The sequence below is a fragment of the Colletotrichum jinshuiense genome, chromosome 1 (genome assembly GCF_051148585.1).
Source record: "Colletotrichum jinshuiense chromosome 1, complete sequence".
NCBI classification, from domain to species: domain Eukaryota; kingdom Fungi; phylum Ascomycota; class Sordariomycetes; order Glomerellales; family Glomerellaceae; genus Colletotrichum; species Colletotrichum jinshuiense.
The window spans coordinates 1,368,436-1,395,800 of record NC_139302.1 but is presented as its reverse complement, the minus strand read 5'-3'; the positions used below and the strand labels follow the sequence as shown (position 1 = coordinate 1,395,800).

The following is a 27,365-nucleotide window of genomic DNA, read 5'->3' as shown; positions in this document are numbered from 1 at the left end:
GCATGCAGGCCTTCTTCCCTGCCCCCTTTCTTTTTCTTTTTTAATATTGGAGATACACCGGCTCTCCTCTCCAGACCGTGACAACTCACAGCTCGGAGACGTCAATAATGTCAAACGGGTCCCGGTCGGCCTCGCTGACCAGGACCTGGACACCGGCCTCCTTCTGCTTCAGCTCCCCCTCCAGCAGCGGTTTCATCACCTCCTTGAGGTACCCCCTCTCGGAGTTGCTGTGGAACACCGAAACGACCGTCTTGCCCTCCTGGACTGCCTTGAGGGCGTTGTGGTGGCTCATCTCGCCCGTGACGATCACGTCCGCCGCGGCACTCTTGACGACGTCCCATCCGCTGCCCGCGCAGACCGCCACGGCGCTGATGCGCGTCGTCGAGATGTGCGCCGGGTCCGGGCTCGCGACCATGACGCGGCGCATGCCGACACGGGAAGCGACGCGGCGGATGATATCAGCGAGGGCCTCGGGCTGGCGGAAAGTGCAGAGGAGGCCGTAACCCGAGCCCTCGAAGCCGGCGGGTGCCGCCGAAAGGGGGTTGATGACGGTGCGCTGGGTGGGCGACGCCTCGGCTGAGGAGGAGGGGCCGCCTGAAACGATGTCGCCGAGCCAGGTGTTCAGGCCGTTGGGGGCGGCATCAACGGCGGTGTGGGGGCAGTAAACTGCGACACCGTGGGCGGCGAGGAGGAGAAGAGTTGCTTGTTGGGGGTCCTTCGTTGTGATGGACTTGAGACCGGAGAAGATGAAGGGATCTGTACGGGCAGTGTCAGACGAGAGCAGAGCGCCGCGGTCTGAGAGGTTGCTTACGATAGCTCACGATGACGCTTGCTTTCTTCTTGATGGCCTCATCGGCGACCGCGTAGGTGAGGTCGTTCGTGAGGAGAACGACGGGGTTCCTGGGCTGGCGGGAGTCGACAGTCTCAATGTTGCCCAGCAGGAGACCGACATTGTCCCATCGTCTGTCGGCGAGCTCCTCGGGGTAACTGTACGGGACGGTCAGTCACAAATGCTCGTGTGGCGGAGAGAGGGTCTTACTGCTTCCGCATGGCCTCCACCACCAACCCGGTGAAGTTAGGGGACGAGTAGCTGTCGCTGGCCGCCATTTTCGGGGTTGTGAGCGGGACCTGTTGAAGACGGGAGGCCGTTGTAAAATGAACTCTATGGTTCTGTTTTCCTGGTGTGATATGGATCAGTTGGGCTCTGGGTAGGAGTGCAGCCCCGCAAGCTCGTCGACTTATATGCGTTGATGCCCTTGGAAGCTTGGTGCTCATGGACGGGACAGCGGTGCTGAAGCCAGTGAGCATAGCGCGGTTGGATTCATGCACAAAAGAACAAACGCACTCTTTTGAATTCACGCCACTGAAGATGGCAGACTTTGGAGACAGTAAAGTTCAGTTGTTCGGCTGTGATGTAAGTGTCAAGCCCAGGGTTGCTGAAATATCTTATAAATGCATATTGAGATTTCTCCCCTAAGAGCATCAAGTCGGTGTCTTCGTTGTACACTATGACATAAGCCCCGCAATGACACAGGCCTCCACTTCCAAGTCAAGTCGTGGCTTGATTCTGTCTCGATTGATCTCCCTGGCTTCCCCTGCGTAAAGAAGCAAACCATTTTACGGCTCGTTGAGACGTAACATTCATACAACCCGAAAAGAACACACACCAACATCGAACTGCTAGGTTGTATGTGGTGCTGCACATTTGCGGTCTAGTGTGGAGTAGTGGAACCAAAGGTACATAGCGCATATTATCAGCAATACTCACAACAACCCATAATCCGATATGGTGTAGTGGCCAACATGATGCCCTCTCATCTCTGTGAGAGGTTAGGCATAGCCCCGAGTTCGATTCTCGGTTTCGGAACACCTTTCTTTTGCTTTTCCAAGCACCCTTTCTCAAAATTTTTTTTTTTTTTGAAATGCCTTGAGATGAGTGAGACCTGCCAATTTACTTCAAGTGCGATTAGAACCGGCGCCCGCCCTGACGCAAATATAAAGAAACACTTGGTGGTTGCATTGTGTGTTGTCTCTCTCGGCAGCCTGCTAATATACTAACTAGTATTTGCGAGTGGACACTCGTGGTCTTCAAAGACATTTACCGCGGGTGCTAAAACTTTTTTTAATATTAAATAAAGATCCTGCCGTTGCAGTTGAATCCGCCAAAGTAAATGAATGAATTCAGAAATCATCCTCTAGAACAGTCAAGTTTGCTAAGAGACGGCGTGGTCAACGAGGTTTCCACGGTGGTGTGGACGACACTTGTTAAATCAGTGATGGAACGAGACAACGCAAAACTACCATTTCAAAGGCATCTGCGGGCTCATGATAGCCGTAGGTAAACAAAGCGGCGCACCCCACATTTCATAATGCTGCTGTCTCTGCCTGGCCTGGAAGCACCCAGGCAGGTACACCGGAGCAACCTGTCAGCCACCGTTCTCAGCACGCACGACAGGCTCGGCGTGACCAACCAGGGCCACTGAAGGAAAACCAATGACGGAACCACTCCGACACAGGAACCCCACCATCTAATCAATCTAATCGCCGAACTCCTGGCACCTCCGATTTTCGACACCTCTTCCGGCCCTCGATCGTCGCGCAGCCGTCCACAATCACTCCCCGATCCCAAACCCAAAGCCCCCTCCAAAATGGCCAACCAAATAACAGAAGCCTCCCTGAAGGAGGCCCTCTCTCAGCGCCTTCAGGCAATCCACGTCGAGGTGACAGACATGTCCGGTACGCGCTCATCTCTGCACCCCCCATCCCCCTCCAAACATCATAACCCCACGTCATGCCCCGCCATGTTCGAAACGCAAGCGGCCGCCGGCGCATCCCGCCTGTGCTGCGCGCGCGCGCTCGGAACTCTTGCGACTCAAAATGCCATGCCCGTCCCATATGCTAACGTCGTTCCTCTCTTCCAGGCGGCTGCGGCCAATCCTTCACGTCCCTGATCGTCTCCCCCGTGTTCGAGAAGCAAACCTCCCTCAAGCGCCACCGCCTCGTCAACGCCGCCCTCAAGGACGAGATCGCCCTGATCCACGCGTGGAGCGCCAAGTGCCAGACCCCGGCCGAATGGGAGCGCGACCGGGCGGCCGCCGGCGGCAGCGATGGGCCCCCAATGAACGGGACTGTAGGCGGAAGAGTGGAGGGCGTTGCGCAGTAAATTTAAGTTGGAAGGCATAATGGTCACGCGTGGCGTGGCCGCAAGTGACACGGCAGGAAGCCGGGCATGAATCAAGGACATGGCGATCTTGGAGGACGGCGCGACAGGTGTTTGGACTAGACACCCCCTTTTCGAGTATATACATTTGGTTTGCGGAAAATTGAAAAAAACAGAAGCAGGCTTTTCATGGCTTCGTTCTTGTCATATATCAACCTACTCCTAACAGCATGCCTAGACTCCAGACGAACCAGCCCCATTAGTCACAGATCTAGAACAACCCCAGCAAGTCCTCGTTCGTCTTCTTCCCGTTTCCGTCGCTAGGTTGTGTCTGTTGGGTCTGGTTTAATTGCATGGCGGCCGGCAGAGGCTGGCCCGATCCCGTGTTGCCAAAGTCAAGCCCAGAGAAGCCGTTCATCATGTCGTTCATGCCGCCGCCGCCGCCGGGGCTCATCGGGTTGGCTGCCGGTTGCTGGGGGGGCGGGGCATCGAACAGACCCATCATATCAGCCATGGCACTTGAGGAAGCGCCTCCCGCAGGACTGGAAACTCTGTCTGGGGTGTTGACATTGCTCTGCTGCTCGGCCGACGCCGGCGCGGCACCGTCGAAGTCGATATCGAGCAGGTTTTCGATGTTGTTTTGAGAAGAGGTAGTGCCGTTGGCCGCGGCCGCCACCGATGCTGCGATCGGGTTCTCGGCCGCCTCTTGCCTTTGCTCGCGGATGGCAGCCCGTTGGATCTCGTCCGCTCCGTAGCGGCCCTTGCCGACGAAGGATTCTGGTGGCTTGTGGTACACTGAAGCGAGGGTGGAGAGCTCCGCAAGCAGTTGCTCCAGGAGCGCCGGGGGAAGGCTGGTCATTGTTGTGGTGATGGGGGGTTTTTGAGAGAGGACAATGCTCTTGGCGACGTCCAGGTCGCCCGACAAAAGACGCCAGTAGACATAGGCCCTGTCTCTGATATCCGGGTTGTCGTTGTCTGTTGTGGCCTGTTGGAGCACCTTCTGGACCAGGCCCTGGTTGCTGCCGGGCTTCTTGAGGAAAAGCTTCACGACAGCGGTGAGGATTTGGAGTTGTGTCTGCTTCGGGTCAGTCGAGGTACCGAGCATGCGAGGGGGGGAGCGGACAAACCTGTGTAAACTCCTCCATGAAACCCTCCACAAAACTCTCCAGGATTTCATCTGCGTTGTTAATCTTCTCGGCGTACTCTCCCACAATCCAGATCAGCGATCCTCTGGCAGTGGGCTCGTCCAGCTCGTCGATATACTTGCACAGTGTCGGGATGACGCCCTCGTAGCCGGGGTATTTTCGGAGGATATCTTTGATCACCACGACGACCTCCTGCACGACGTAGTTGACCTTGGTGGCGATCAAGTCCAGCAGCGCATTGACGCACTTCTGGCTGGCACCCTCGAGCTTGATTGCGACCTGGCCAATCGCCTTGACAGCGCGCTTGACAAAGTCCATGTCGACTTCGAGAGCGTATTCTTTCAGTTCCGCAAGGAGCTGGTCAAAGTTCTTTTCGTTGGCTATCCGAACCATGATCTCGAGCTTCTGGAGCTTGACGTAAGGGGGGTCGTTGTATTTGCAGAAGAACACTCGCAGCTCCTTGCTAAGAATGTCGGGCTTGGCCTGGAGGAGGAGGTCGATGTTCCGAAGGGCAACGTATTGCACTTCAGGGGCCGAGGCCACGAGAGTGACCAGGGGCGGCGCCATCTTCTTGAGGTAAGACCGCACCAGCTCCGGGTTGATCGCCTTCATATGGATGAAGACGACCTTGACAGCGGCCAAAACCACACTAGGGTTCACGTGCTGGAACTGCGGTGCTACTCTTTCGCAAATGTGTTCAGACTCCTTGACATCCACCGCAGGGTAGTCGGCCAACGTCGTCAGAATCGTGACGCGTCCCCATTCTGTGCACTCGTTCAGGGCCATCAGCAGCTTCTTCAGCGTTGCCGGGCTCACCACGAGCGCCTTCGTCTCTGGCGCGGTTTCGGTGATCTCGGAGAGGGCCTGGACCGAGTTTGCGACAACCATGGGATTCGGGTCGCCGATGAGCTCTTGCAGAGATTCCAGGAAGCCGTTCTCTATGCACATGGTTGGGTTCAGGTCGAAGAGCTTGGCCACGCAGATAGCGGCAGTCTTGCGAACGTACGGCGACTCGTCCCGTAGTGTCTTCCGTAACGGCTCTTCCATGTAATCCACCATCTTGTCGACTCTGATACATCCCATCGTTCGGATCGCTAGCGCACGAATGAGCGGGTTCGGGTCTTCGGAGTCCTGCACAAAGGTGTTGACGGCCAGAATGCAGAGGTCGGGATGCGACTTGGCGTAGTTCCTGGGTTCCTGTCAGCGGCCGCTAGATGACACCGTTCAGATGGCTCGAGGCCCAGCTGCAAGCGCGGACTCACATCAAATACAAATAAACCAGCTTCTTCTGGTCCAAGTCTGCCGTCGCGATGTTCTTCAAAACGTCGGGAAACAGGGCCGATACGTCCTTGCCCAACGTCATGGCCATGATCGTCTTCTGGATGGACTCCTTGCGCTCGTACGCATATTGAGAGACAAGTCCTGCCCGCAGCTCAAAGGTCTCTCCCTTCCTCGGAGGAGCAAAGGCCCCGCGGATCCGATTGACCGCCATATTGTTCGATGGTGTTTGTGATAGAGAGTTGTGCCAGCGTTGATGGAGGGTGGATGGCGCAAAGGAGCGAGTTGGCGGATGAGGGAGGCAGCCAGTCCTATTGGGACCTGGACAATCTCATCCAAGACGCCGTGTGAGTTGGCAGCAGTTCGCTTGCTGTTTGTCGTCGGCGGTTTGGGAATGCAGCAGATGCACCTTGTCGGTATTCGCCAAGAGGATGAGGTGGTCGAAGAAGCAGCTGCCAGTGGAATGCCCCCCTAACCTTAATCCCAGCCTGGCCAGCCTGGCAGTGCTGGGCGCACAGGGACTCCATTCCGCTAAACGAATGGCTCTCACAACCCCTGTCGGGTCCACCCTTAGCATCATGCACGTATCGGGGATGTGGGAATATCGGGATATCTGGGGGTCCCAAGCTCCTGTCAACAATGCTCATTGCAACATCAGGCGTCCCGTCCCATGCACATTGAGCGTCGCATTTGATACCCTGTAATAGACTCGCAAGTTGTTCTAGGGCTTCTAGCACGATTTGAAATCATAAGAGCGTGCATCCGTTGTCTTTCAGGTCTAGACCTGCCTCTGGTCCTAAGCAAGATATCAACAACTAGTGTTGTCATGGTAAGCCATCACCATGGAAGACGGATGACCGTGTGCTGACAGCCAAGGCCACACTACCAAACTTGCGTCGTCTGTTTATTGACTCTAGAACGGATGATGAAGAGCGAGAAGTGTCGAGAAAGGCAGTGAGTTACACTTGCAGCTGCCGGGAACGCCTGACTGACCAAACGTCCAGTTCTATAATGCAGTGCTCTTCATGAGCTCGGTTGCTATTTTCAGTTTAATAGGCCAAAGAATGAATGCTGCCAAATGACGGGGCATGTACCGCAGAGGAGGCTCGGCCAACACGCCTCAGTGTCGATAAGCTTGGCATGCTGGGGCCCTGCGCTCGGCGGCAGCGTACGCAAAGCCAGTTATAGGGCATGACGTTCGAAATTCATAACTCCCAAGACTGCCGCCATTAAATTCTGGCCAAGGCAAATGCGGGAAGCAGAGTCAAACATTAGGTCAAGGAGTCTTTCAATCGGGTGAGCGGTCCAAAAGTGGCCCTTCATTACAGTGCCGCCACAACCCTGCTGGCTCACTATTGCTTCCGCCTACGACTCAGACGAAGAGAGGTGAAACGCTGGGAGACCTGAAGATACCAGCAACATGGATGTTAAGGACACCGCAATCGAATAGGGTCGTCTCAAGGGGGACGACGGACATCTCTGTTAGATTGCAACTTTGCCAAACTACATGCCTCTTGATAAGAGTAACACTAATCAGAACACCTACTACGCTCATAATACCGCTATGAAGCAAATCCGTTTTACTGCCCATTTATTACTTAGAAGACGCCTTCTTAGAGCCTAGCAGTAGCCATGATGCAAATTCAAACATTTGGGAACGGGTAGAGATATGGACCCGCATCAATATATTGGCGAGGACAGTCTATTAGCACTATGGTGAAGATAAACTCGCGGGAATTAGTTGATACATAATGGCATGTTAGCAACGCTCCGCAAACATAAAGGCCCTGTTATTCTGCATTACGGCAAGGCCATCTCAATATCTCGACGTGTTAAGCTCTCCCCAATTTCAACCCTCCAACTTGTTGAATCGAAATTCGGAAGAATGAGAGTAAATCATGGGGGCAAAAAACAATCAACTAGCAGGTATTCAGCGACAAATTGCTATAATAGTAATGACACACCATGCGCTCTCACCTTCGCCGGGGGACCATCGCGCTTGAGGGGAGCACCTATTCATACTGGGGATACCAAAAAGAGGAATAACCTCCATCTTTTCGGTCTATGTCTCATTTCGGGCGTCAGACTTGCCCCTAGAAGCCCTCCAGATTTGAACCAGAGGTCCGTCAAGCCCGTACACGGGATCGTTCGGCGGGATAGGCACAGAAGCAACCTCTTCAACAAGCCCGCACTTTTCCTCTAGCGTCTTCTTGCCAAGCTCATACTTATAACCTGGCGATCCTTCAGGGTAGACACCGACGTACCTGTACTCCCCCTCCCCTGTCGACTCCACCGCGCTCTCGGCCTCGGGAATCGACGCGTGACCGACGCCGGCAGGAACGACGACTACATCGCCCGCACGCACGCGGCACCGTACCCCGCTGCCATCGATATCCGAGCCGCCTTCGCCAAAAACCAGCTCCGAGCTGCCTTGGAAGATTCCTGCTCGGGATATCCGCTAAGTTGGAGAAACATTGATACGCAAGTTATGTGACTTACCGTAACACTCGTGGGTGTTTGGGTGAAAATGCTTCAGACTGATTGTTCCCCAGGTACCCTATGTGATTTGCAGTAACAAGTCAGTGGGCAAGTCGGACAGGAAGTAATATTCGGAACAGAGTTGGTCGAGGAAGCGGTGTTTCTCACCTTCTTTTCCCAGCCGTGATGCTGCAACTTCTCTGATACACTCGTCTCATCCAGCGGGCTCAAGACGCCGCGGTATATGAGGACAGGAAGGTCGTTGTTCGGACAATGAGCGGTGCGTTTCAATGCATACGCCTCGGGCTGGGTCTGAATCTCATAAAGGGTCATCGTTTCGTTGGTGTGTTGGGCTAAATCTCGAATGCGCAAGGTGTTGCTCGGGGATGACACAAAACGACTTGTTGTCGATATAACATATGGGGCTCAGCATCAACACTTCTTATGCTGGGTGCGCAGCACATTTGTAACACTCTCTTTTCTAGGTTTGAGATTTCTAACGGAACCATTTCATTACCCATTTCCCGACACCGGAATACTTGTGTCACTTGACCGCGCCAAGGCTTCAACAGAGTGATGCCCAATGGAGGAAGACACACACCCAAGTTATCTCCGAACATCACTAGGAGTAGTGGTCGGCTCCGAGGGTCCATCCATAGTGGACTTTAACACCCGCCCAATAAGCACAATGCCATCCTTTTACTCCCCATAAGCCTTGGAAACATGCCCGGGAACTTGCCCGACTGGTTCGCGTTGATTTGCCAAGTATCATTCCTCAAAGTCATTGACATCTTCGCCCCGATCACCCTTTGCTGGCGCCTTCGCCTCCTGCTTCCTCCACAGCCCAGCGAGAAACTCATTGGTGCTCGCCTCATCGATACTCTTATCTTCTCGCTTCTTAAGAAACCTGGGGAACCGCAAGCTTAAGCCACGGTCCTCGTTGACCAACCCGATGGCAGCGGTGTACGTCGGACTCAGCGTGATGTCTGCAAATGCCATCTCCCAAACCTCCTGAGGCTCGAACCACACGTCCGGCTCCGGTCCCGAGTACTCGACAAAGGCCGGCTTCTGCGTATGGGTGTTGTTCCTCTCGCCCGTTTCGCCATCGTCGTAGAACTCCCTGTTCGCCTTGTAGAATGCATCGGTGAAACCGGAAATGCACTTGCACACGACTTCGAGAGACCCGCTGTCTTCGTTGCGGACGGCCATCAGGATTGGGGACCACCATTTGGCTTTGCGGCCTTGCCCGTGCCAGCCCGCCACAGGGATCATGTCCAGGGTGTCGAAGCTCGCATTGTAATCCTTCTTGACCTTCAGCCACGAGTCCAGCCGTTTGTCGGGCTCGTATGTGGCCAGCAGGGGCTTGCGCCGCCCCTTTTTCTTCGGACCGGCATCTTCGTCTTTGCCGCCCTTCCCCCTAGACTTTGACTTCGAAGGTGTTCTTGGCTCCTCGGCGGCCTCTCCGTCAGCTTCCACCGCCTCGTCGCCTTGGTATGGGACATCGGCCAGGTTGTCCAAAATCTTGACCATGATGCCTTCGCACTTGATATCCGTGGCTGCCTTGAAAAACTCCAGCACGGCGTCCGAGTCTTGCGACGTTGCGTCCAAGGTCTTGACCCAAGTGAACTGATGGGGAACTTCGATGAACATGGAGCGCAAAAGCTCTCTCCTTTCCCGGAACGGTCGATCCAAGAGGGGCTGCCCGTTGAGGAGCATGAGATCGAAGGCGAACATACACACATCGACCTGTACGCTGCCAATGGCAACGTCTTTGCGCGCCCGATTGCTCAATGTCTGGAAGTTCTTCAAATCTCCCGATTCCCTGTCTACCGCCACCACTTCGCCTTCCATGATGAAGCTGTCGACGCCTTCGCCTCGAATCTTGGGCATCAGCGCAACCAAATCAGGGTATTTATCCGTCATTAGCTCCAGATGCCTCGAGAAAATTGTAACCTTGCCCCTTTCGTCGCAGTGGATCTGCGCCCGCTGGCCGTCGTACTTGAACTCGCACGCAAAGTCTCTCCCTTGCAGTTTGGTGAGCATTTCGGACAGATCCCTAGTGATGCTGCCCAGCATTGGCCTCAGAGGTATGTGCAGAGTGAGGTTACAGCGAAGGAGAAGCTCGTCGCAAACGCCGATTTCCAACAGTACGGGCACAAGGTCGTTGTAGTTGGGTCGTCGTGCAAAGCAGGCCTTGACTATTTCTTCGGGTCTGCCCCATACTTCTGCCAGCTCTTCTTTTTTCAGTTTCCGCAAATCCCTCGTGGACCGCAAGTGAAAGTCGGCCCCTGGTGGCCGCGAGAGCATGAAAGCCCTCGAGAGAGCTATCAGCATGGTGGTTTTGACAGCACCAATGCGAAGCTGGAGCCCGCGTCAGATTGTCACCAGCGCGAGAGAGGGAAGAAGCGGCACTCACATGTTGACAGAGCGTCCGCACAATGTATCTGCTCTCCTCACCACCCCGGGCATCTTGGAGCAGCCGATCCACGATCCTCTGCTTGACCTCTCCGCTTCCCTGGCCTTGGCTGTTGGCGATTTTGACCAGAGACTGATAGACAGCCGCAATGGTCAAGGACTTCGGCTTTCGCAAGGTGAAACTCTGCTTCTTCTTCGCCTCAAACGCCACGTCCCCGGCATCGCCGTACTTGTCATAGATTGTCTTCAAAGCCCGACTGTCCAGCCCGCATACTTGCTTGAGAGCTTTTGAGATTGCCGACCCTCCCAAGCCAAGCTCCAGAGAGATGTAGGGAGGCGAGATGGCATTCGTTGCTAGCCAAACAGCTGGTAGCAGGCTGTCCGGATCGGCTTCAATCAAGACTCTTATACAGTTGACTAGAGTATCTACAATTTTAATTCGGCTTTGCGTGGCATTGACCAATATGAAGCACCTGGTGAGAAACGCGTAGGACGCATGGCCCCCTTCTGCAGCCCACTGCTCCTTGAGCCGAGGGACGAACTCTGAGGGGTCAAATGTCAGAGGGCTTTGATCGAGGGGAATGGTCGATGAAGCCGTGTCCTCGGCATTAGCTACGGAGGACAACGACAGGGTATTCTTCTTCGGCGCTTGCGGAAGCACCCCAGGTGTCGTTGAGCGCTCTACTGAGGACTGCGCTTCGTTAGGGTGCACCCCTTGGTTTTGTGTCAAATTCGGCGGGGTTGGCTCTTTCGCAGGCTCCGGGCATGGAGTCGAGTTCGCTCTCTCATTTTGCACCTCGGCATCCCATTCCGCTTGCAGCTTCCTTGCGAGCTCCTCATCCGTCAACTCCGGCTGCTGATCGACCGAATTCGTGCCGCTCGGTTCGATCCCTGAGATGGCCTCGGGGGCAGCCTTGGGTGCCAATGAAACATTTTCCCTCTGCTTTGCGAAGAAGTACTCTAATCCCCGTGACGGTAATCCGGATGAGGATTGGTCGCTGTTGAGTTTCCGCTTCTTGTTTGGACTGGGCATCGTGAGATCGGACAGGATATCAGCAAGGAAAGGAGACAAAAACAGACATATTTTATGGGAAAGAACGACGTGGTTGAGCCTAGCTGAAGTACAGCCAACAAACTCCGGCAGCAGTCTCACTTCAATATTGCTTCACTATTGCTCTCACTCGTCCACGCCCCCCTGCTATTCGTGTCAGTCAATGACGCTGCTCCCACGCTCCCAACGCGAGGGCACGTGCACGTACCCCGGCTGCCACTAGATGTCTTAGTCATTCTCCAACTGGACCCAAGCCCAGACAGGCACTCAGGGTAAGGTTGAAAATCGGCCATACCTTTCCCCGGAACCCGGCGCTAAGCCTCATTTGACGACCCAAGCGACTTCCACACAACATCACATCGAACTTTTGGAAATCTTTCGCCAGGCGGCCACAGCCCCACCAGCGGGCACCGATTTCTTCCTCCCCCCTCCACGAACCTCTCTAACCCCCGAACCTCGAAACCACACACCACACCCCCCCACGCCAGAACAGCAGCCATGTTGAACGGCGAAGATCCGCCCGAGCGGCCCGACTACATTGTCAACATCATCAATGGCCTTGAGCGTTACAACCCCGAGGCCGTCGGCACCCTGGAGGGCTACCTGCAGGAGCAGTGCGAGCAGAAGTACTGCGACTGCAACGCGAACCGGACACTCCTGAAGCTGTGAGTCGCCCAATCCACCCATGATGCCGCTGCGTGCTTTGAGTGCCGGTGGTCGTCTCCTTTCTCTGCCATTTGTTGGTCTTGCGCCGGTCATATGATGATCATGTAAACGTTTCCTATTACCTGACATGCACTGGCTGTTCCGTCATGAACCTTCAGTCGCATATGAAGTCAGCTTATGGTGTTGCCTGAACGATTCCGGAACTTCTGTTATCGATACAACCAGCCCGCGACCGTCTTGGGACTCGATGCTGATCATTGCGTTTGCTTCTCCTGCCACAGGTACCAGCTCAACCCGGACCGCATGAAGGACGAGGTCGTCACCAACATCCTCGTCAAGGCCATGACCCAGTTCCCCTCCCCGCAGTTCACCCTCGCCCTGCACCTGATCAACCCTTCCGTCATCGCTCAGGGCGAGCTCCACGAGGCCGTCACCAAGCTGCGCGCCCTCAACACTCAGCTCGAGGGCTCCGAGTACGCCCGCTTCTGGAACACCATCGACGGCGATGATCTCTGCGCCGACCTCATTGCCGACATCTCGGGCTTCGAGGACCTGATCCGCACCAACACCGCCAACCTCATCGCCCAGGCTTTCCGTGAGGTCAGCCTCTCTCAGCTCGAGGCCTGGTTCGGCCTCAACACCGACGCCGCCTCCAAGTTCGTCACCGAGGTGGCTGGCTGGACCGTCGGCGAGAACGGCGTCGTCACCATCCCCAAGAACGCCGAGAACGAGGCCAAGAAGTCAGAGATCAGGGAGGATGTCAACATCGACATGTTCTCGAGGGTTCTCCGGAGGTCATGGGAGGAGACTGCGTAAAGAAAGAGTGGTGCTGGCTGCTGTTTCTTTGGGTGAGAGGAAGAACAATAGGAGAGCAAGGGTATGATGTCCCTTGGCTGCTAATAACTCCGTTGATGGAGTTAGGGCTGGAAGAGAGCATGGCGGCAAAATTACCGGCGTTCACTGTGACTTTGGAATTGGGGATCATAGAGTATATCCCTGAATATGAGACATGCCACACATATTTGAGATGTCGTATAACTCTTCATCATTTTCATGTCTAAAACTTTTTTTTCGCCTGGCCGTTGTCGAGTGACTATTACGCTCATCACTTGGAGAGCTCTTCCCATTGAACACCACACCACTCCTCAATGTATCCCTCCCCGCCGGCCTCGACCCCGCGCTGCTGGCAATCCGCCTCGCAAACGCCTACGATGATCGTGCCCCAGTCCATGCCCTCGAGCGACAGCTCCTCGGCCTCCAGCTCCGTGATGGCATGCGGCGTCATCTGCACCTCGAACACGCGGCCGGCGCCGCAGTTTCCGCATCGCGGCATCCGTCCTCCGCTGCCGAGCGCCTTGCCCACGGCGTCGGCCTTGGAGTACAACAGCGGCGCGCCGCCGAACTCGTAGCGGATGGCCTGCTCCGGGTTCTGCTCCATGCGGTCCGCGAACTTTTGGAACACGGCGTCCATGGACGACTCGAAGATGTCCTTGGTGTCCACCGAGCCGCCGGCGCCACCTTCGTTGTCCACCTCCATGCGCGCGTTCTGCGGCACGGCCATGGGCTCAGGGTCGAGCGTCTCAAACTCGGCGTCCGCAAGATAGGAGACGGGGTACGGCTTCGGGAGGTCAGAGCTTGCGGGCCACGGCTCCGGCGGCGGGGCCGGGCCGGACGGCGTCTGCGGGTTGTTGAGGGAGAGGGTCTCGGCGAAGGTCTTGGAGAGGGACGAGGCCGGGTCTCCTGCCGCGGGCTCGGGCTTGGCGACCTCGGGCTTGGGCTCGGCGGGCTTCGAAAAGGGGTTCGACGGAGCGGCGTTGCTGAAGGGACTGCTCGACGAGGAACCCGTGCTGAAGGGGTTCGCGCTGCTGGCGAACGGGTTCGCGGCGCCAGAACCGCCGCCAAACAGCGCGGTGCCGAGGCCCGGGCCGTCGTTCTTCTTGGGCTCCTCCTCCTGTTTCTTCGCGGCGGGTTCGGCCTTCTTCGCCGCGGGGACTTCCTTGGATATCCTGACACCCCGCACGGCGCGGATGCTACCCTGTTTGCGCCGGCAACTCGATTTGCGGCACGCGAACACGTACAGCCGGCGGTCGTGGCCGGGGAACTTTTCGGGGAGCTCGCCGTTGAGCTGCAGGAGCTGGACCATAATGTCGTTGCATACTTTGCAGCGGGCCAGGCCAGCAGAGGGGGGCTGTTCGGGGTTCAGCCAGTCCTAACGGGCAAATGCCGTGTCAGTCATGGCCGTTTGTTGTTTGGCGGGGAGGAGGGGCATGGAGTGAAGCCTGCCTCGATGACTTACTGGTCGGCCACCGAGACGGCTGATGGTGTCGTCGTCGGCATCCTTGGAGGCGTAGCCGAGCAAGACCTTTGTCTCAGTGAACTCCTGCTCGGAGGAATCGCTGTCGTAGTCTGCCATTGTTTTGCGAGTGTTACGGGCGGTGCGACTACTGGGTTGGGCTGGCTACGTGGGGTCAAGTTTTTTTGGCTGTCAAAATATTTCGATGCGGGGCTTATCTTATCGCCCCTGGCCACCACTCCCCAGCGAGGGGTAGCAAACGACCCCATGTCAACTTTTTGGACTACATCGGAGCGACGAAGCTTGCACTGGGCACGGGAAGTGGTCTTCTTGATTGGATATCATTCCAGTTCTCAGCTTTTGACAGGCCCTAAGAGCAGCGACTTTTGTCTACCGTGCCAATACTTTTTACATTGGAATCCGTTCAACACATTACTCCTCGGGACCGTCCATACCAGGGCCAGGGCCGCCAGCCCTGCCCATCTGTCTCGCCTTCAGAAGCTCGTCGCAAAGCAGCAGGTTGGATGCAATGCTCGAGCTCGAGGCGATGCAGTTTCTCAGTACCCTAAAGGAGTCGAAGATGCCCTCAAGCTCGGGATCCATCGGCTCGCCCGTTGCGAGGTCCAAGCCCACAACGTTGCCGTCCGCATGCTCATCCTGCAGGGCCGCGACTGTGACATGTTAGTCGACACGTTCGAACAGAGAAGTGGCGGGGAGACTTACGGGCATCCTGGATGTCAAGGCCGGCGTTGGCGGCAAGGGTCTTCGGGATAATCAAGAGAGCGTCGGCGAAAGCCTCGACACCCCACTTGGCCTTACCCTTCACTGTCTTGGCGAAGGCGTCGCTCTTCAGGTGCGCGGCGCAGGCGACCTGGAAGGCGCCGGCGCCGGGAACGACGCTGCCGTCGACGATCATGTTGTAGACGCTGCGCAGACCATCGCGAACGGCGTCGGTGACCTGGGTAATGGTGTGTGCGTTGGGGCCCTTGATCAGAAGGGTGACGGACTTGGGGTCCTTGACCTCCTCAATAAAGGTGTACTTCTCCTCGCCCAGGGTCTGCTCGTAGACCAAGCCAGCCCATCCCAGGACGTCGGGCGTCAGGTCGTCGACGCTGTTCTGTGCAATACCACCGCAGATGAGCTGGAGTCTCTCCATGTTCCTTCTCTTGGCACGGCGCAGAGCAAGGATGCCGTTCTTCGCCAGGACGTCGAGAGACAGAGGGTCAATACCCTTCTGGTTGATGATGACGAGGTTCTTGGTGGGGTCGTTTCCGCAAACCTCTTTCTTCAGCTCGACGATCTTCTTCAGCTTGGCGTCGACGAATCTGCGCTCGCTCTCCACCAGCTTATCCCTCTGGTCCGCGCTGGAGTAGAAGAACCCAGAGTTGATCTCGGACTTCTCGTACTCCAAGCTCACGTTCATCGTCAAAACGTAGGCGTTCTCGACGCGCTTGGGCATGTCGGGGTGTCGGGCGCCGTGGTCGAGGGCGAGACCCTTGATAAGCTGGGTGTCGGAGGCGGTGCGGTGCTGCATCTTCATGATCTCAACCATGTGCAGATCGGGCTTGGCCGGGGCCTGGTAAATCGCGAGCACGGCATCGACGATGTCGGGGGTGAGCTTGCTCGCAAGGCTGGAGTTGAGCTTGGTCGACAGCGACGTCCGCGCGACGGACAGAAGCAGCTCGCGGTCAACCTCCTTGGCAAGCTTGAAGTTGTCGAGGAACTGTTTCCTGTCAGCCCCGTTGATCATGTCCCGCCGGGTTGCACAAGCCGCACCTTGAGCGCCTCGTTCTTGGCAATCTCGAAACCATCCGTGATAATTCTGGGGTGCAGTCCTTCCGAGATGTAACGGTCTGCCTGCTTGAGAAGCTCTCCAATCAACAAAACAGCCGATGTCGTGCCATCTCCGCAAATATCATCCTGGGCAGTCGCAGCTCGTGCAATCATGACGGCGGTGGGGTTTTGTATTTGCATCTCGCGCAGGAGGACATTTCCGTCTTTTGTCAGCTTGATCTAATCGGGGCGCGCATTAGCAGCAATCCAGGGGAAAGAGGGGCGGTATGTCGCACTTGACCGGAGCCGTCGACAAGCCTGGGTCCGTTAGTAAATGGCCTGCAAGAAAGGGTGTGGATTTTGACTGACATCTTGATGGTGCCCAGAGGGCCGAGGTTGGACTTGAGGACATCCTGCAGGCCTTCACCGGCGCTGATGTTGACCTTCAGGGCTTCACCCCGCCGCTATTTGGAGTGTTAGCAACACACACTGGGTCGGCAGGAAAAGGGGTGCGCACTCTCGATTCGGCCTTGGGGTTGAGCAGTTGCGCCGCAGACATGTTGGCTAGAGGTCGTCGAGAGGATCGTGAGGGGGTATCGGTCGGTAAGGTTATTGGATTAGCGACCTGACGTGGAGTGTTCTCGAGGTTAACCTGGCCCGGGAGCTTCAGATGCGGGACTGTGGTGGTGACTTTTTTTCTGCCTTGAGGTGGCAGGCGGTCAAGGCCCAGGTGGAAGGTGCTGGCTCGTCGTGTGCCTGGCGTCTGGTGCTGGTGCTCGGTTAGAGGGACTACTTTTAGATGCATACACCTACCCCCAAGCTACCTAGTGAATGCATCAAGCGAGATGGCATCTGTCAGCGGCGGCACCTTACGCGGCGCTGTCCCATGATCCGTGCGCGTCATTAGCGGCCGATGGCGACTTCCAAGCTGAGCGGGAGTCAGGGACCTGGGGCCTTGAGAGGTCCTTGAGGGACCCCCAGAAATGAAACCTCCACCTGGGGGATTGCCGCTGCTTTACGCAGCGCTGCTGCTGCGCTTTATGACGACCTCCGTCACTTTGGATTCGGTAGCAACAAGCGACAGGGCTGATCCAGTTTCTATGCGTTATTGACATGTGGATAACAGTGTTTTCTTCTGCTTCTTATTCTTCGTGGCTTCATTCACGTTCATTCGACTCCCTGTCTTTAGTCCCTCCTCCGCCGAGAACGAAATCATGCCAGTTATCTGGGCAGATATTACTGAAGCAAACCACCGACCCCAGTGACACCGGTGGCTCTAATAAAGCGGCGGCCCGTTTACGCACCCCGAGTTTGATGCATTTAGGGGGCTTCCCAGACATCTCATCCAAGAATCCATTTCATGCCCTTCTGCTTTCCATTCCATCTCGAGACTTGTCTTCAATACCTCCCTTTAAAACCTACTCCTCATCGCTCCTTGGTTCCATCATCGCATTGACTCTCCACGTGTACAACATCCAACGTATACAGGCAAGCCCGACGCGACATAATGTGGGGGTCCAAGCTCTCAGCTGTGCTGTCCGCCCTGAGCTTGACGACCGTTCCCGCGGCCGAGATTGAGCAGGTTGCAATCGAGAGCAACATCAAGCAGGTCGCCATTATTGGTATGTAGATGGCGGATGCGATAATCTGTGATAAAATCGGATTTCTTGCCCAGCACGTCCATCCTGCCATCGCACATGTGACCTCTAACATGTTATTCAGGAGCCGGCGCCGGCGGGGCTTCCGCGGCTTACTACCTCCAGAAGTTCGCCGAGGCAGACGGCCTTCCCGTAAATGTCACTGTGTTCGAAAAGACGGATAGGATTGGCGGTCGGACCTTGACCGTGGAAGCTTACGACAACCCGCTCGAACCGGTTGAGCTGGGTGCCTCCATCTTCATAGCGGCCAACCACATCCTCTACAACGCCACTCTCAATTTTGGCCTTCCCTTGAAAGAACCGGAATCCGGCAGCGACGGCTTCCTGGGGATCTGGGATGGGGAGAAGTTCGTCTTTACCCAGGACGACAGCTCCTGGGGATGGTGGAATTTGGCCAAGCTTTTCTGGAAGTACGGTAGAGCCCCTTATAAGGCACAAAAGCTTGTCCAGTCAACCGTTGCAGCCTTCTTGCAGCTGTACGAGGCGCCTCATTTCCCTTTCCGATCCATCACTCAGAGGGCCTTTGAGCTGGATCTTTTGAAGGCGACCTCCGTCACAGGGGAGGAGTTCCTTGCTAACAACCAGGTGCGCAATCGGCATTCCCATCTTGAACTCCATCCATTGCTGACCCGTGGCAGATTGACGAGCTGTTCGCTCATGACATCATCCAAGCAGCGACCCGTGTCAACTATGCATCGAACCTGCGTTACATCCACGGCCTTGAGACCATGGTCTCTTTGGCGCCCGAGGGTGCCAGGCAAGTCATTGGCGGTAACTGGCAGATCTTTGAGACCATGCTTCACAGGAGCAACGCCACTGTGCACAGGAACACCTCGGTGGCTTCTATTGCGCTGAAGTCTGGTCCCTCTAGCTCCAAATACCTGCTTTCGACCAAGACTGCCGGTTCTGAGGCCGATGCCGAGGCAGAGCAGTACCCCATTGCCTTCGACAACGTCGTCATTGCCACTCCGTGGCAGTATAGCGATATCAACGTCTCGGAGGACCTGTTCCAGCACAAGATTGACCAGATTCCTTACACCAGGCTTCACGTCACTCTCTTTGCCTCCCCCTTCCGTCTGTCTCCGGAATACTTTGGTCTAGAACCGGGCTCCAAGGCACCCGACTCGGTCTTGACAACCCTCGCCCCGAGGGACGATGCCAAGGCTGGATCTGAGGGAGCCGGAAAGGCCGGTTTCTACTCAGTCAGCACCCTGAGAACGGTGACAAACCCGGATACCCTCAAGGACGAGTTTATCTATAAGATCTTCTCCCCCGAGAAGGTCACTGCCGAGTTCCTGTCGGATCTGCTTGGCGTCAAGGTGCCTCCGTCCATTGTCCCTGCTCAGAAGTCAGAGAAGGACAGCCCGCAGACTGTCCATCCCATATCTTGGTACCATCCCCACGTCTTCAACTCCTACCCGATCGAATACCCGCGCGTCACATTCCAGGATCCTATTCTCAGAGACGGCCTCTACTACCTGTCCGGCATCGAGAGCTTCATCTCTTGCATGGAGACGAGTGCGTTGATGGGAATGAATATTGCCAGGTTGATTACCGAAGATTTCTCCGATGTTGGTGCTGCAGACCAGGAGAAATCCGAGACGGTTGAGACAGATGCCGCCCAGGAGGTGCTCGGACAGCCCGAGAAAGATGGCCTGGTTGCCGATGAGTTGTAGTGTGCCGGTTTTCTTGGGGTTAGCAGCGTAATTTCTTTGCAATCTTTGTAGTAGCAGTTCTTGTTTCGTACACTTGCGATCGCGCTAAGCAATACGGGAAGCAATCAACTTTGACATGTCTCATCAAATATACATGTGACCGGCCAGGTAGGCATTCTGAGGCGCCTCGGAGGAGGCAGGGAAACACAACAGGGTCTAGTTTGTATGTTCGTATGTCAATTGCTGGTGTGTTGAAACGTGACAGATGAGCCCGGTCAGATAATCACTGTTGATTTACGATGGATCTCGAAAGGGTCTATGCTGATCGATTACAAATATCATCTGACTTATTGACGATAAGCAAGTTGCCCACACGCAGCAAAGGGCCAATAAGGTGATACTTCTAAGATCGATGGATAGAAAACATTTACCAAATCAAACGTTGGACGTGTAAAAGAAGCACTTGTACGCCACGGTCTCGCAGTACATACCTTCCGACACACGGTGGATTACGAACAGTCCCAGAATACGAGTTTGATCAAAGAGGGAATCAAAGCCACATTCCAGTCACTTTCTAGTATTCGGATTCAGGTACAAGATGAGCATCGTTACCCTTCAAGCCTAACACGACACAACGTGGAAGCGAAGACAAGCATGTATGTATGTGGTACGGAGAAGCAGGGGCTCGAGCTCTTTGAGACGAAGAGTGATTTCTGATAATAGTTGACCTGGAACTGGCGAGCTCTCCTGACTCTCCTGACTCGCCTGGAGAAAGCACAGGTTCCCGGCAACAGGGAAGGCGAGGCGGGAGGGTCACCGGGCCTAGGCCGGCCGCTGCCGGGGCCCCACGTGATACCCCGGTGCTTTGGGTGGCTAAGCACGCTGGAGTGGCCTTGTGTTGCCGTGGCAAAAAAAATTGGGAAAGAAAGGGACGTGCACCGCCACAGCTCATTTCACCCCTCCATCATCTGAACCCCAACGCAAAAGCTACTTGTTATGACGCATTTTCTACCGTAGTGGCTGATCACCTTCGTTCCGTGGCCAAGGTTTGGGACTCTCCGTCTCTTTGTTTCCTCTCTCTCAACGCAGTGGACGGGAATGCTTTGCAGAGATTCATAAATACCCGCAATAGCTCTACGCCCACACTCAAAACAGGCCCGAACTTCAAAATGTTTGTCCTCAGAAACGGTAAGTTTACCCCGCGATTCAACTGTCACTAGCAGCCTCTCCTGCCTTGCCTTGTCGCGCGATCGACAGGCGGGCGCATGTGGGCGGTTGGTTGGGTCTCCTCCGTCATCACCAGGTTGCGACCAACAGCCGGCGACTTTCTCAGCCTTGCCAAATTTTTGCACCATCTCCAACAAAGTACAAACACTGACACTTTCCTCTCGCAGTTGGCAAACTCATCTTTGGATCCAGCAACCAAGAATCTCTCATCGAACTCCCTCAGGGACAGCTCTACCTTGTCCGCCCCCTCTCGCCGAAAGGCTACTCCGAACTCATCTTCAAAGACGCCGCCGTACGCATCCGACGAACCGCACAGGACTTCCAGTACCAGCTCGTGGTACAGAGAGTATACGAGGAAGGAGAGGCTGAACTTCTGGCCGAGGAGGAAGGAGAGGACGCCGAGATCGACGCACTTGCCGCCGCCGAGAGAGACGAGAAGACATTCCTGCTTGACGAGGCACTCCACTTCCGAGTTGAGATCCGGGAAGGTTCCGAGAAGGTGCTTGCTTGGAGGGACTTGAGCGGCGACACCGGCGACGTCTACGAGTTTGTGTGCGACAACGTTGTGCCCGCTGGTCAGGTCACGCAATTCGAGCGTATCGCAAAGGAGTGCCAGTACGAGCGCAAGTACCGCAAGCCGCACACGACCGCCTCCAACGTCGACCTTCAGCAGTTTGAGTTCCAAGACGAGCAGCCCATCCCGCCTGCGAGTCCGATCCACAGCCCGACCCTCGTCAGGTCAATCGAATCAGCCGACAGCTTGTTCGTGCCGCAGAGCCCGGTTGGGACGCCCACAAAGAGCGAAGATCAGACCATGCCCAAGACCCCGGTCAAGACTCCGGTCAAGACGCCCGTCAGGGCCGAGAAGACCAGGGAGACGGGCCCGCCCAAATCCGCCGAGGCCCCGCCAGCTCTCAGCACTTATGCTGCCGAGAGCGCCGAGCTGCACTTCTTCGACTTCCCCTCTGGCTCTTTCGTCCAGAAGGATGGTTCCGTCACCGCCACCGTCACGGAAGTCGGCAAGTGGGAGTACTGGCTGCAGATCGAGAGCGAGGACCGTGCCTGGCTCGGTATCCCTATTGTCGCAGACATCAACCCGGTCTTCAACTTTGAGTTCCTCTCCTTCATCTTCAACCAGTTCTCTGCCGACGGTTCGGCGTACTCCTGGCTGCTTCGGTTCAAGGACCAGCCGACGCTCGAGCGGTTCCAGGACGCCCTCCTCCGAGCTCTGTGGGAGCAGCTGAACGAGACCAAGTGGGAGAAGATCAAGGAGAGAGAGCAGGAGTATGTTACGGATGCCTTTAATGATTTGACTATGGAGGATACCCCGGAGGAAGAGGAAGAGGAAGAAGAGGAGGAGGAGGAGGACACCGAGGACGATGCGCAGCGCAGCGAGCGCTACGACAGTGACGAGGAGGATGACGACGTCGCCACCAGGGATGAGGACGGTAATGTCAACTCTCAACTGGCTGTTGGCTACAAGCACGACCGTTCCTTTGTCGTGCGCGGATCCAAGATTGGTGTTTTCAAGCACACGGCGAACAACCAACTTGAGTTCTCTACCAACATTTCCAAGGTCGAGACCCCCAAGGGCACTCTGTTCAGCCCGAAGAAGGTCATGCTCCACAACGAGGATCGCAACATGATCCTGCAAAACGAGACGGACCCCAACAAGCTTTACCGCATGGACCTCGAGTACGGAAAGATTGTGGACGAGTGGAACGTCCACGATGACATCCCCGTTCTGAACTTTGCTCCCGAGAACAAGTTCGCCCAGATGACGCACGAGCCGACCTTCCTCGGTATCTCCAAGAATGCCCTCTACCGTGTCGACCCCCGTCTTTCCGGTAACAAGCTGGTCGACTCCCAGCTGAAGCAGTATGTTTCAAAGAACGACTTCTCGGCCGTCGCCACTACCGAGAAGGGTTACATCGCTGTCGCCTCCAACAAGGGTGACGTCCGCCTCTTCGACCGCCTGGGCATCAACGCCAAGACCCACATTCCTGCACTGGGTGAGGCGATCCTCGGCCTCGACGTGTCTGCCGACGGCCGCTGGGTGCTCGCGACCTGCCGGACGTACATTCTTCTCATCGACGCGATGCAGAAGTCTGGCAAGAACGAGGGCAAGCTCGGTTTCGAGAAGTCTTTCGCGGCCAGCGACAAGCCTCAGCCGCGCCGCTTGGCTCTCACCCCCGAGCACGTCGCCCAGTTCGCCCACGAGACCGGCAAGCCTGTTGCCTTTACGCCGGCGCGCTTCAACACCGGCGAGGGTACGGAGGAGACGAGCATCATTACCGCTACGGGCCCGTACATCATCGAGTGGAGCTTGAAGAAGGTGCTCCGCGGAGCCAAGGCAGCTTACCGGATCAAGCGCTACGCCGAGGAGGTCAAGGCCGACGACTTCAAGTACGGGACGGACAAGAACGTCATCGTTGCCCTGCCCAACGAGGTCAACATGGTCGGCAAGCAGGGCCTCAAGCGCCCCACTCGCGAGAGCATTGCCGGCAACTTTGCGCAACTCAGCATGGGCCGGAGGGATTCTGGACGTATCGGCACGCCGCAGAGCGGCAGGTACAAGCTTGGCAAGGAAGATATTGTGGCGTCGCCTTACTGATGTCACAAGGGTTGGTTTCTTTTAAGTGTACTGTTTGATTTTGATGTTGATGTTGCACGTTTATCCCGAACGACGCCAGGCGTTTCCAGGTCGCGAATGCGAAGCGAAAGGGGAGGGGGATGGGTTTACAGCACAGCACGCACCTTTGCTCTGCCGCCGAAACCTCCGCTTGTGCTTTCTTTATGCTCTTCACGGAGAATTCCTTTAGATACCTTTGAAGCCAGCAAACACATCGATGCGGCTGGCCAATTTAGCCGTTTCCGTCAGGTTAATGTACAGCCGGCCTTTTTCTCATCCCGGGTGCGAATTTTGCCATAACAGCTCACTTGATTATATAATGTTGCCTTGGTTGCTTGCTTGCTCTGAGCTAAGTCGCTGACCATGCTGATTATGTTGGCCACGTCAACTTTTCAAATTTTCGGCGACATGGCGTAACGCGTGCGGCGAGACATGTCTCTGCCACGGATGGGTCTCACTTGAAAACGGTACTTTGCTCCTCTTTATTGCTTCCGCGTCGTTTGCGAGAGCAGGCATGATCTGGAACCGCACGTTTCGTTCAAAATAGGTAGATAGTCTAATGCTAAGACCCGCAAACCAAAATACCATGGATAGATGACATGTACTACACGTTCCCCCCGTGTGATCCGTCCAAACCCTCCCGCCTCAAAACGAAGAAAATCCCATGTAACTCCCCTCGGCTCGATGCCTATCCCCTGATTTATTATGATTCGCCTCGCTTTATTGGCCTCCTCCAAACCTGATGCTTTGGTGATTGTTTGCGGAGTGTCGTTGCGAGGTGGGTATGTTTTTTTTTCCTTTTTCTTCTTTTTCTTGTCATGCTTTCATCAGAAATGCCGTCAAAGAAAACGGCTTGCGCGACGGAGAGCATAATGTATGCAAGTTGGATGTACAATGGGCCGTTACGCTTCTTGTTCCTGCTTCGCCTCCTCTGCGCCGTCCTTGCTGCCCGACAGGTTCTGGGCGCCCTCGACGGCGCCGTGTAATGCCTTGCTGATCTGGCCGACCACGTTCCCGCTAATGTTTCTCAGCGTCTTGGATTGCATCGTCTCTTGGGAGAGGCGGGTCATCTCCGCGACGAAGGACTGGCCCCACCACGAGGACGTGTACTTGAAGACGTAACGCTCGAGTTTCTTGTAGTTGGTCTCGCGCTGCTCCGGGGACATGGTAACGGCGTCATGGATGGCGTTTGCAAGCTCCTCCGTGTTCCAGGGGTTGACAATGAGGGAGCCGTTGAGGGACTGGGCGGCGCCCGTGAACTCTGACAGGATCATGACACCGTGGCGGTCGCGCTGGGTTGCAATGTACTCGTACGAGACCAGGTTCATGCCGTCGCGTGTTGACGAGACGAGGCAGACATCGGAGACGGCGTACAAGGCCGTGAGCTCATCGAAGGAGACGCTCTGGTGCAGGAAGTGGATGGGCATAAATTCAATGGTACCAAACTTGCCGTTGATGCGGCCGACGAGCTCGTTGACCACGGCACGGAGGTTTTGATACTCCTCGACGTCTTGGCGTGAAGGCACGGCAACTTGAACGAGCACGATCTTGCCGATCCATTCGGGATGTTCAGTCAGAAAGACCTCCAGCGCATGGAGCTTCTGCGGGACGCCCTTGATGTAGTCGAGGCGATCGACACCGACAATGAGCTTGACTCCGTTGAACTTGCGAGAGAGAGCCTCGATGCGCTCCTGTACCTTGGGCTTTTTGAGGCCCTCGACAAACTTCTCGGGATCAATGCCGATGGGGAATGCGCCGACAGTGACGAACTTGCCGTTGTAATCCACGCCGTTGGGCGTTGTGGGGGTTCCGCTGAAGTCGGCGTTAGTGTGAAACGACGGAGCAATGGTTGCCAGGTTCAGCTTACAGAATGCGAGAGCAACTGCTCAAGAAGTGGCGAGCATAGTCGTATGTATGAAAGCCGATGAGATCGCAATCGAGAACGCCCGTCAGCAGAGCCTCGCGGACGGGGAGAATGCGGTAGATTTCAGACGACGGGAAGGGAGTGTGCAGGAAGAAGCCGATCTTGACGTTCTTCTTGGAGTCGCCGATTTCCTCGCGCAGCATCTCGGGCAGCAACATCAGGTGGTAGTCGTGGACCCAAATCAGGTCGCCGTCCTGCACATCCTGAACGACGGCCTTGGCGAAAAGGCGGTTGACTTCGCGGTAGGCGCTCCATGCGCTCTCGTCGAATGTGATTTCACCGGGGTGGTAGTGGAAGAGCGGCCAGAGGATGGAGTCTGCGAGAGGGAGGCGGTTGTTAGTTGGGGTGGCACAGACCTGCAAAGGGAGGGAGGTTCGGGCGTACTGGAGAAGCCATTGTAGTGCTTGTCTGCGAGTTCGTCGTCAATGAAGACGGGGTGAGCGTTGTACTCGGTCTGCAGACGCTCCTTCATGCCGGCGATCTCGTTGTCGGGGACCTCGAGACCAGGCCAGCCGTACCATTGGAAGCTGGTGGTTTTCGACAGACCGCTGAGGCCGGTGACGAGGCCACCAGAGGACATGGAGAAGGAATAGCTGCCATCATCGGAACGCTTAATGGTGATGGGCAGTCGGTTGGAGAGGAGCAAGAGGCGCCCGGGCGCGGCCTCTTCGTCGACGAGCGCAGGCATCTTGGAGTGGTTTCGCAGCGGTGCTGGTACTGGTGGTGGCGGAGGAGGTGCGAAATATTTCGTGGAGGGCTCGTTCGAAGGGTGGGAATTGGGGAGCAGCAGGAGCTAAGCTTAGTGGTGCTCTGGTGGGAGGGTAAGGTGTTAGCTGAGACGGGCTGGGATGAGCTTGCGGGGGTGATGGAGGGGTAAATGTAAGGTAGGTGAAGCAGGTACCTTTGGCCCAGGTAATGACGACGCAATATGCCGGGGGTGGCAGCGGGCGGTCTCAGAGATGACGGACGCAGGCTCCGTCGAAAAAGTTGACTGCTACTGAGGCCGGCCAGGGAGTCTGGGGTGAAGTGTTTGCCCTTGGACAAAGGTATAAGTAAATCAAGGCGAGGCCGGAGGAGTGGAGGTGGAGGAGGGAGGCGATAATATTTAGAAAGCCGGGCAGACTGGTGAGCACAGAATAGGTGGAGGGTGAGACGGGACAGCAAACAGTGCAACGCAGAGCAAGCTTCGTTTGGGCAAAAGGAAGAAGAATAAGAAGGGAGGCACCCAGCTGCAAAGCAGGATGGAAAGAAACGGGAGAAGACGGCTCGTCGGTGGTTGGCTATCCTATCCGTCCATTGACTGAGGTGCAAGGTGTGTGGTGCCTCTTGCTGGGGGTGGGAGGGTGTTGAGGAAGCAGGAAAATGCCAATCCGGTGCTGTGCAATCCAATCCAGAACGGCAACAGCTGCACAGCGGTAACAGGCCGACCTGATGCGACTCTGGGGCTGCGTTCCCCAGAAGTAGAGGTACTTGACCGGTGGCCCGCTTCGGTAAGGCGACGGGATAATGTACGTACAGCTCAGGTATCCCGGTTCTCTTGGGAGACGTGAATAACAGGCGAAGCACTGCGTCCACGGCGCAATTACACAAGGCAAGACTTTTGTTGACTTGGGCCCCCGGCGTTTTCTGAGGTGTCACCTACGTAATTTGGGTGCGGATCCTTGTCACCTTCACTGCGAGAAAACCCCGGCCCTGTCGCGTTTTTCTCCTTGCCATTTGTGGTCTCTTTCCAGTGCTTCCGTACCCCGCCGCTCCGGCGTCTGCGTCGCCTTTCTTTGGCACGCCGTCTGTCTGTTGTTCGAGGCAGCCCAGCATCTTGTCGGGCAATCAGAGAATTAGACCGAGCGTCTACTATGTAGGTGAGCGATATAATCTCTGTAGGCCCGCTGAGCCGAAACCACCTCGGTTCTTCGCATCGACGCAAGGAAGGCAAGGCACGAGAAGCCTGTCAAGTATCCGTACATGGACACTGCCTGAGAAACCCTCGATACCACCCGCCAGGAAGTGGGG

The 27,365-nt window shown here is 56.0% G+C and overlaps 11 protein-coding genes across 11 annotated transcripts; 4 read left to right on the top strand and 7 right to left on the bottom strand.

The window, feature by feature from the left end:
• Nucleotides 1-85: 85 nt before the first annotated feature.
• EsH8_I_000377 (GTP cyclohydrolase 1 type 2/Nif3) lies at nt 86-1,107 on the bottom strand (the record flags this gene model as incomplete). The annotated part of the gene is made up of 3 exons (XM_083267790.1): nt 86-756; nt 812-987; nt 1,040-1,107. 3 exons carry the CDS (start codon nt 1,105-1,107, stop codon nt 86-88), a joined length of 915 nt encoding a protein of 304 aa, XP_083118228.1.
• A 1,541-nt stretch (nt 1,108-2,648) lies between these two features.
• Nucleotides 2,649-3,163, top strand: EsH8_I_000376 (bola protein; the record flags this gene model as incomplete). Its single annotated transcript, XM_083267789.1, has 2 exons — nt 2,649-2,736; nt 2,922-3,163. The coding sequence occupies 2 exons, from the start codon at nt 2,649-2,651 to the stop codon at nt 3,161-3,163; spliced, it is 330 nt and encodes a 109-aa protein (XP_083118227.1).
• A 268-nt stretch (nt 3,164-3,431) lies between these two features.
• EsH8_I_000375 (adaptin N terminal region-domain-containing protein) lies at nt 3,432-5,797 on the bottom strand (the record flags this gene model as incomplete). The annotated part of the gene is made up of 3 exons (XM_083267788.1): nt 3,432-4,235; nt 4,288-5,494; nt 5,568-5,797. The coding sequence occupies 3 exons, from the start codon at nt 5,795-5,797 to the stop codon at nt 3,432-3,434; spliced, it is 2,241 nt and encodes a 746-aa protein (XP_083118226.1).
• Nucleotides 5,798-7,645: 1,848 nt separating this feature from the next.
• Nucleotides 7,646-8,394, bottom strand: EsH8_I_000374 (cupin domain-containing protein; the record flags this gene model as incomplete). Its single annotated transcript, XM_083267787.1, has 3 exons — nt 7,646-8,025; nt 8,083-8,140; nt 8,230-8,394. The coding sequence occupies 3 exons, from the start codon at nt 8,392-8,394 to the stop codon at nt 7,646-7,648; spliced, it is 603 nt and encodes a 200-aa protein (XP_083118225.1).
• Nucleotides 8,395-8,829: 435 nt separating this feature from the next.
• EsH8_I_000373 (ATP-dependent DNA ligase) lies at nt 8,830-11,509 on the bottom strand (the record flags this gene model as incomplete). The annotated part of the gene is made up of 2 exons (XM_083267786.1): nt 8,830-10,422; nt 10,478-11,509. 2 exons carry the CDS (start codon nt 11,507-11,509, stop codon nt 8,830-8,832), a joined length of 2,625 nt encoding a protein of 874 aa, XP_083118224.1.
• Nucleotides 11,510-12,025: 516 nt separating this feature from the next.
• Nucleotides 12,026-13,009, top strand: EsH8_I_000372 (armadillo-type protein; the record flags this gene model as incomplete). Its single annotated transcript, XM_083267785.1, has 2 exons — nt 12,026-12,192; nt 12,475-13,009. The coding sequence occupies 2 exons, from the start codon at nt 12,026-12,028 to the stop codon at nt 13,007-13,009; spliced, it is 702 nt and encodes a 233-aa protein (XP_083118223.1).
• A 289-nt stretch (nt 13,010-13,298) lies between these two features.
• EsH8_I_000371 (small subunit rRNA maturation protein TSR4) lies at nt 13,299-14,606 on the bottom strand (the record flags this gene model as incomplete). Its single annotated transcript, XM_083267784.1, has 2 exons — nt 13,299-14,402; nt 14,490-14,606. 2 exons carry the CDS (start codon nt 14,604-14,606, stop codon nt 13,299-13,301), a joined length of 1,221 nt encoding a protein of 406 aa, XP_083118222.1.
• Nucleotides 14,607-14,918: 312 nt separating this feature from the next.
• Nucleotides 14,919-16,818, bottom strand: EsH8_I_000370 (chaperonin-containing T-complex subunit CCT6 domain-containing protein; the record flags this gene model as incomplete). The annotated part of the gene is made up of 5 exons (XM_083267783.1): nt 14,919-15,157; nt 15,210-16,209; nt 16,263-16,499; nt 16,556-16,723; nt 16,777-16,818. The coding sequence occupies 5 exons, from the start codon at nt 16,816-16,818 to the stop codon at nt 14,919-14,921; spliced, it is 1,686 nt and encodes a 561-aa protein (XP_083118221.1).
• Nucleotides 16,819-17,766: 948 nt separating this feature from the next.
• EsH8_I_000369 (Prenylcysteine lyase-domain-containing protein) lies at nt 17,767-19,593 on the top strand (the record flags this gene model as incomplete). The annotated part of the gene is made up of 3 exons (XM_083267782.1): nt 17,767-17,881; nt 17,982-18,502; nt 18,556-19,593. The coding sequence occupies 3 exons, from the start codon at nt 17,767-17,769 to the stop codon at nt 19,591-19,593; spliced, it is 1,674 nt and encodes a 557-aa protein (XP_083118220.1).
• A 1,148-nt stretch (nt 19,594-20,741) lies between these two features.
• Nucleotides 20,742-23,413, top strand: EsH8_I_000368 (VID27 cytoplasmic protein-domain-containing protein; the record flags this gene model as incomplete). Its single annotated transcript, XM_083267781.1, has 2 exons — nt 20,742-20,760; nt 20,967-23,413. The coding sequence occupies 2 exons, from the start codon at nt 20,742-20,744 to the stop codon at nt 23,411-23,413; spliced, it is 2,466 nt and encodes an 821-aa protein (XP_083118219.1).
• Nucleotides 23,414-24,333: 920 nt separating this feature from the next.
• EsH8_I_000367 (alpha,alpha-trehalose-phosphate synthase (UDP-forming) TPS1) lies at nt 24,334-26,043 on the bottom strand (the record flags this gene model as incomplete). Its single annotated transcript, XM_083267780.1, has 3 exons — nt 24,334-25,243; nt 25,299-25,671; nt 25,740-26,043. 3 exons carry the CDS (start codon nt 26,041-26,043, stop codon nt 24,334-24,336), a joined length of 1,587 nt encoding a protein of 528 aa, XP_083118218.1.
• Nucleotides 26,044-27,365: the final 1,322 nt, after the last annotated feature.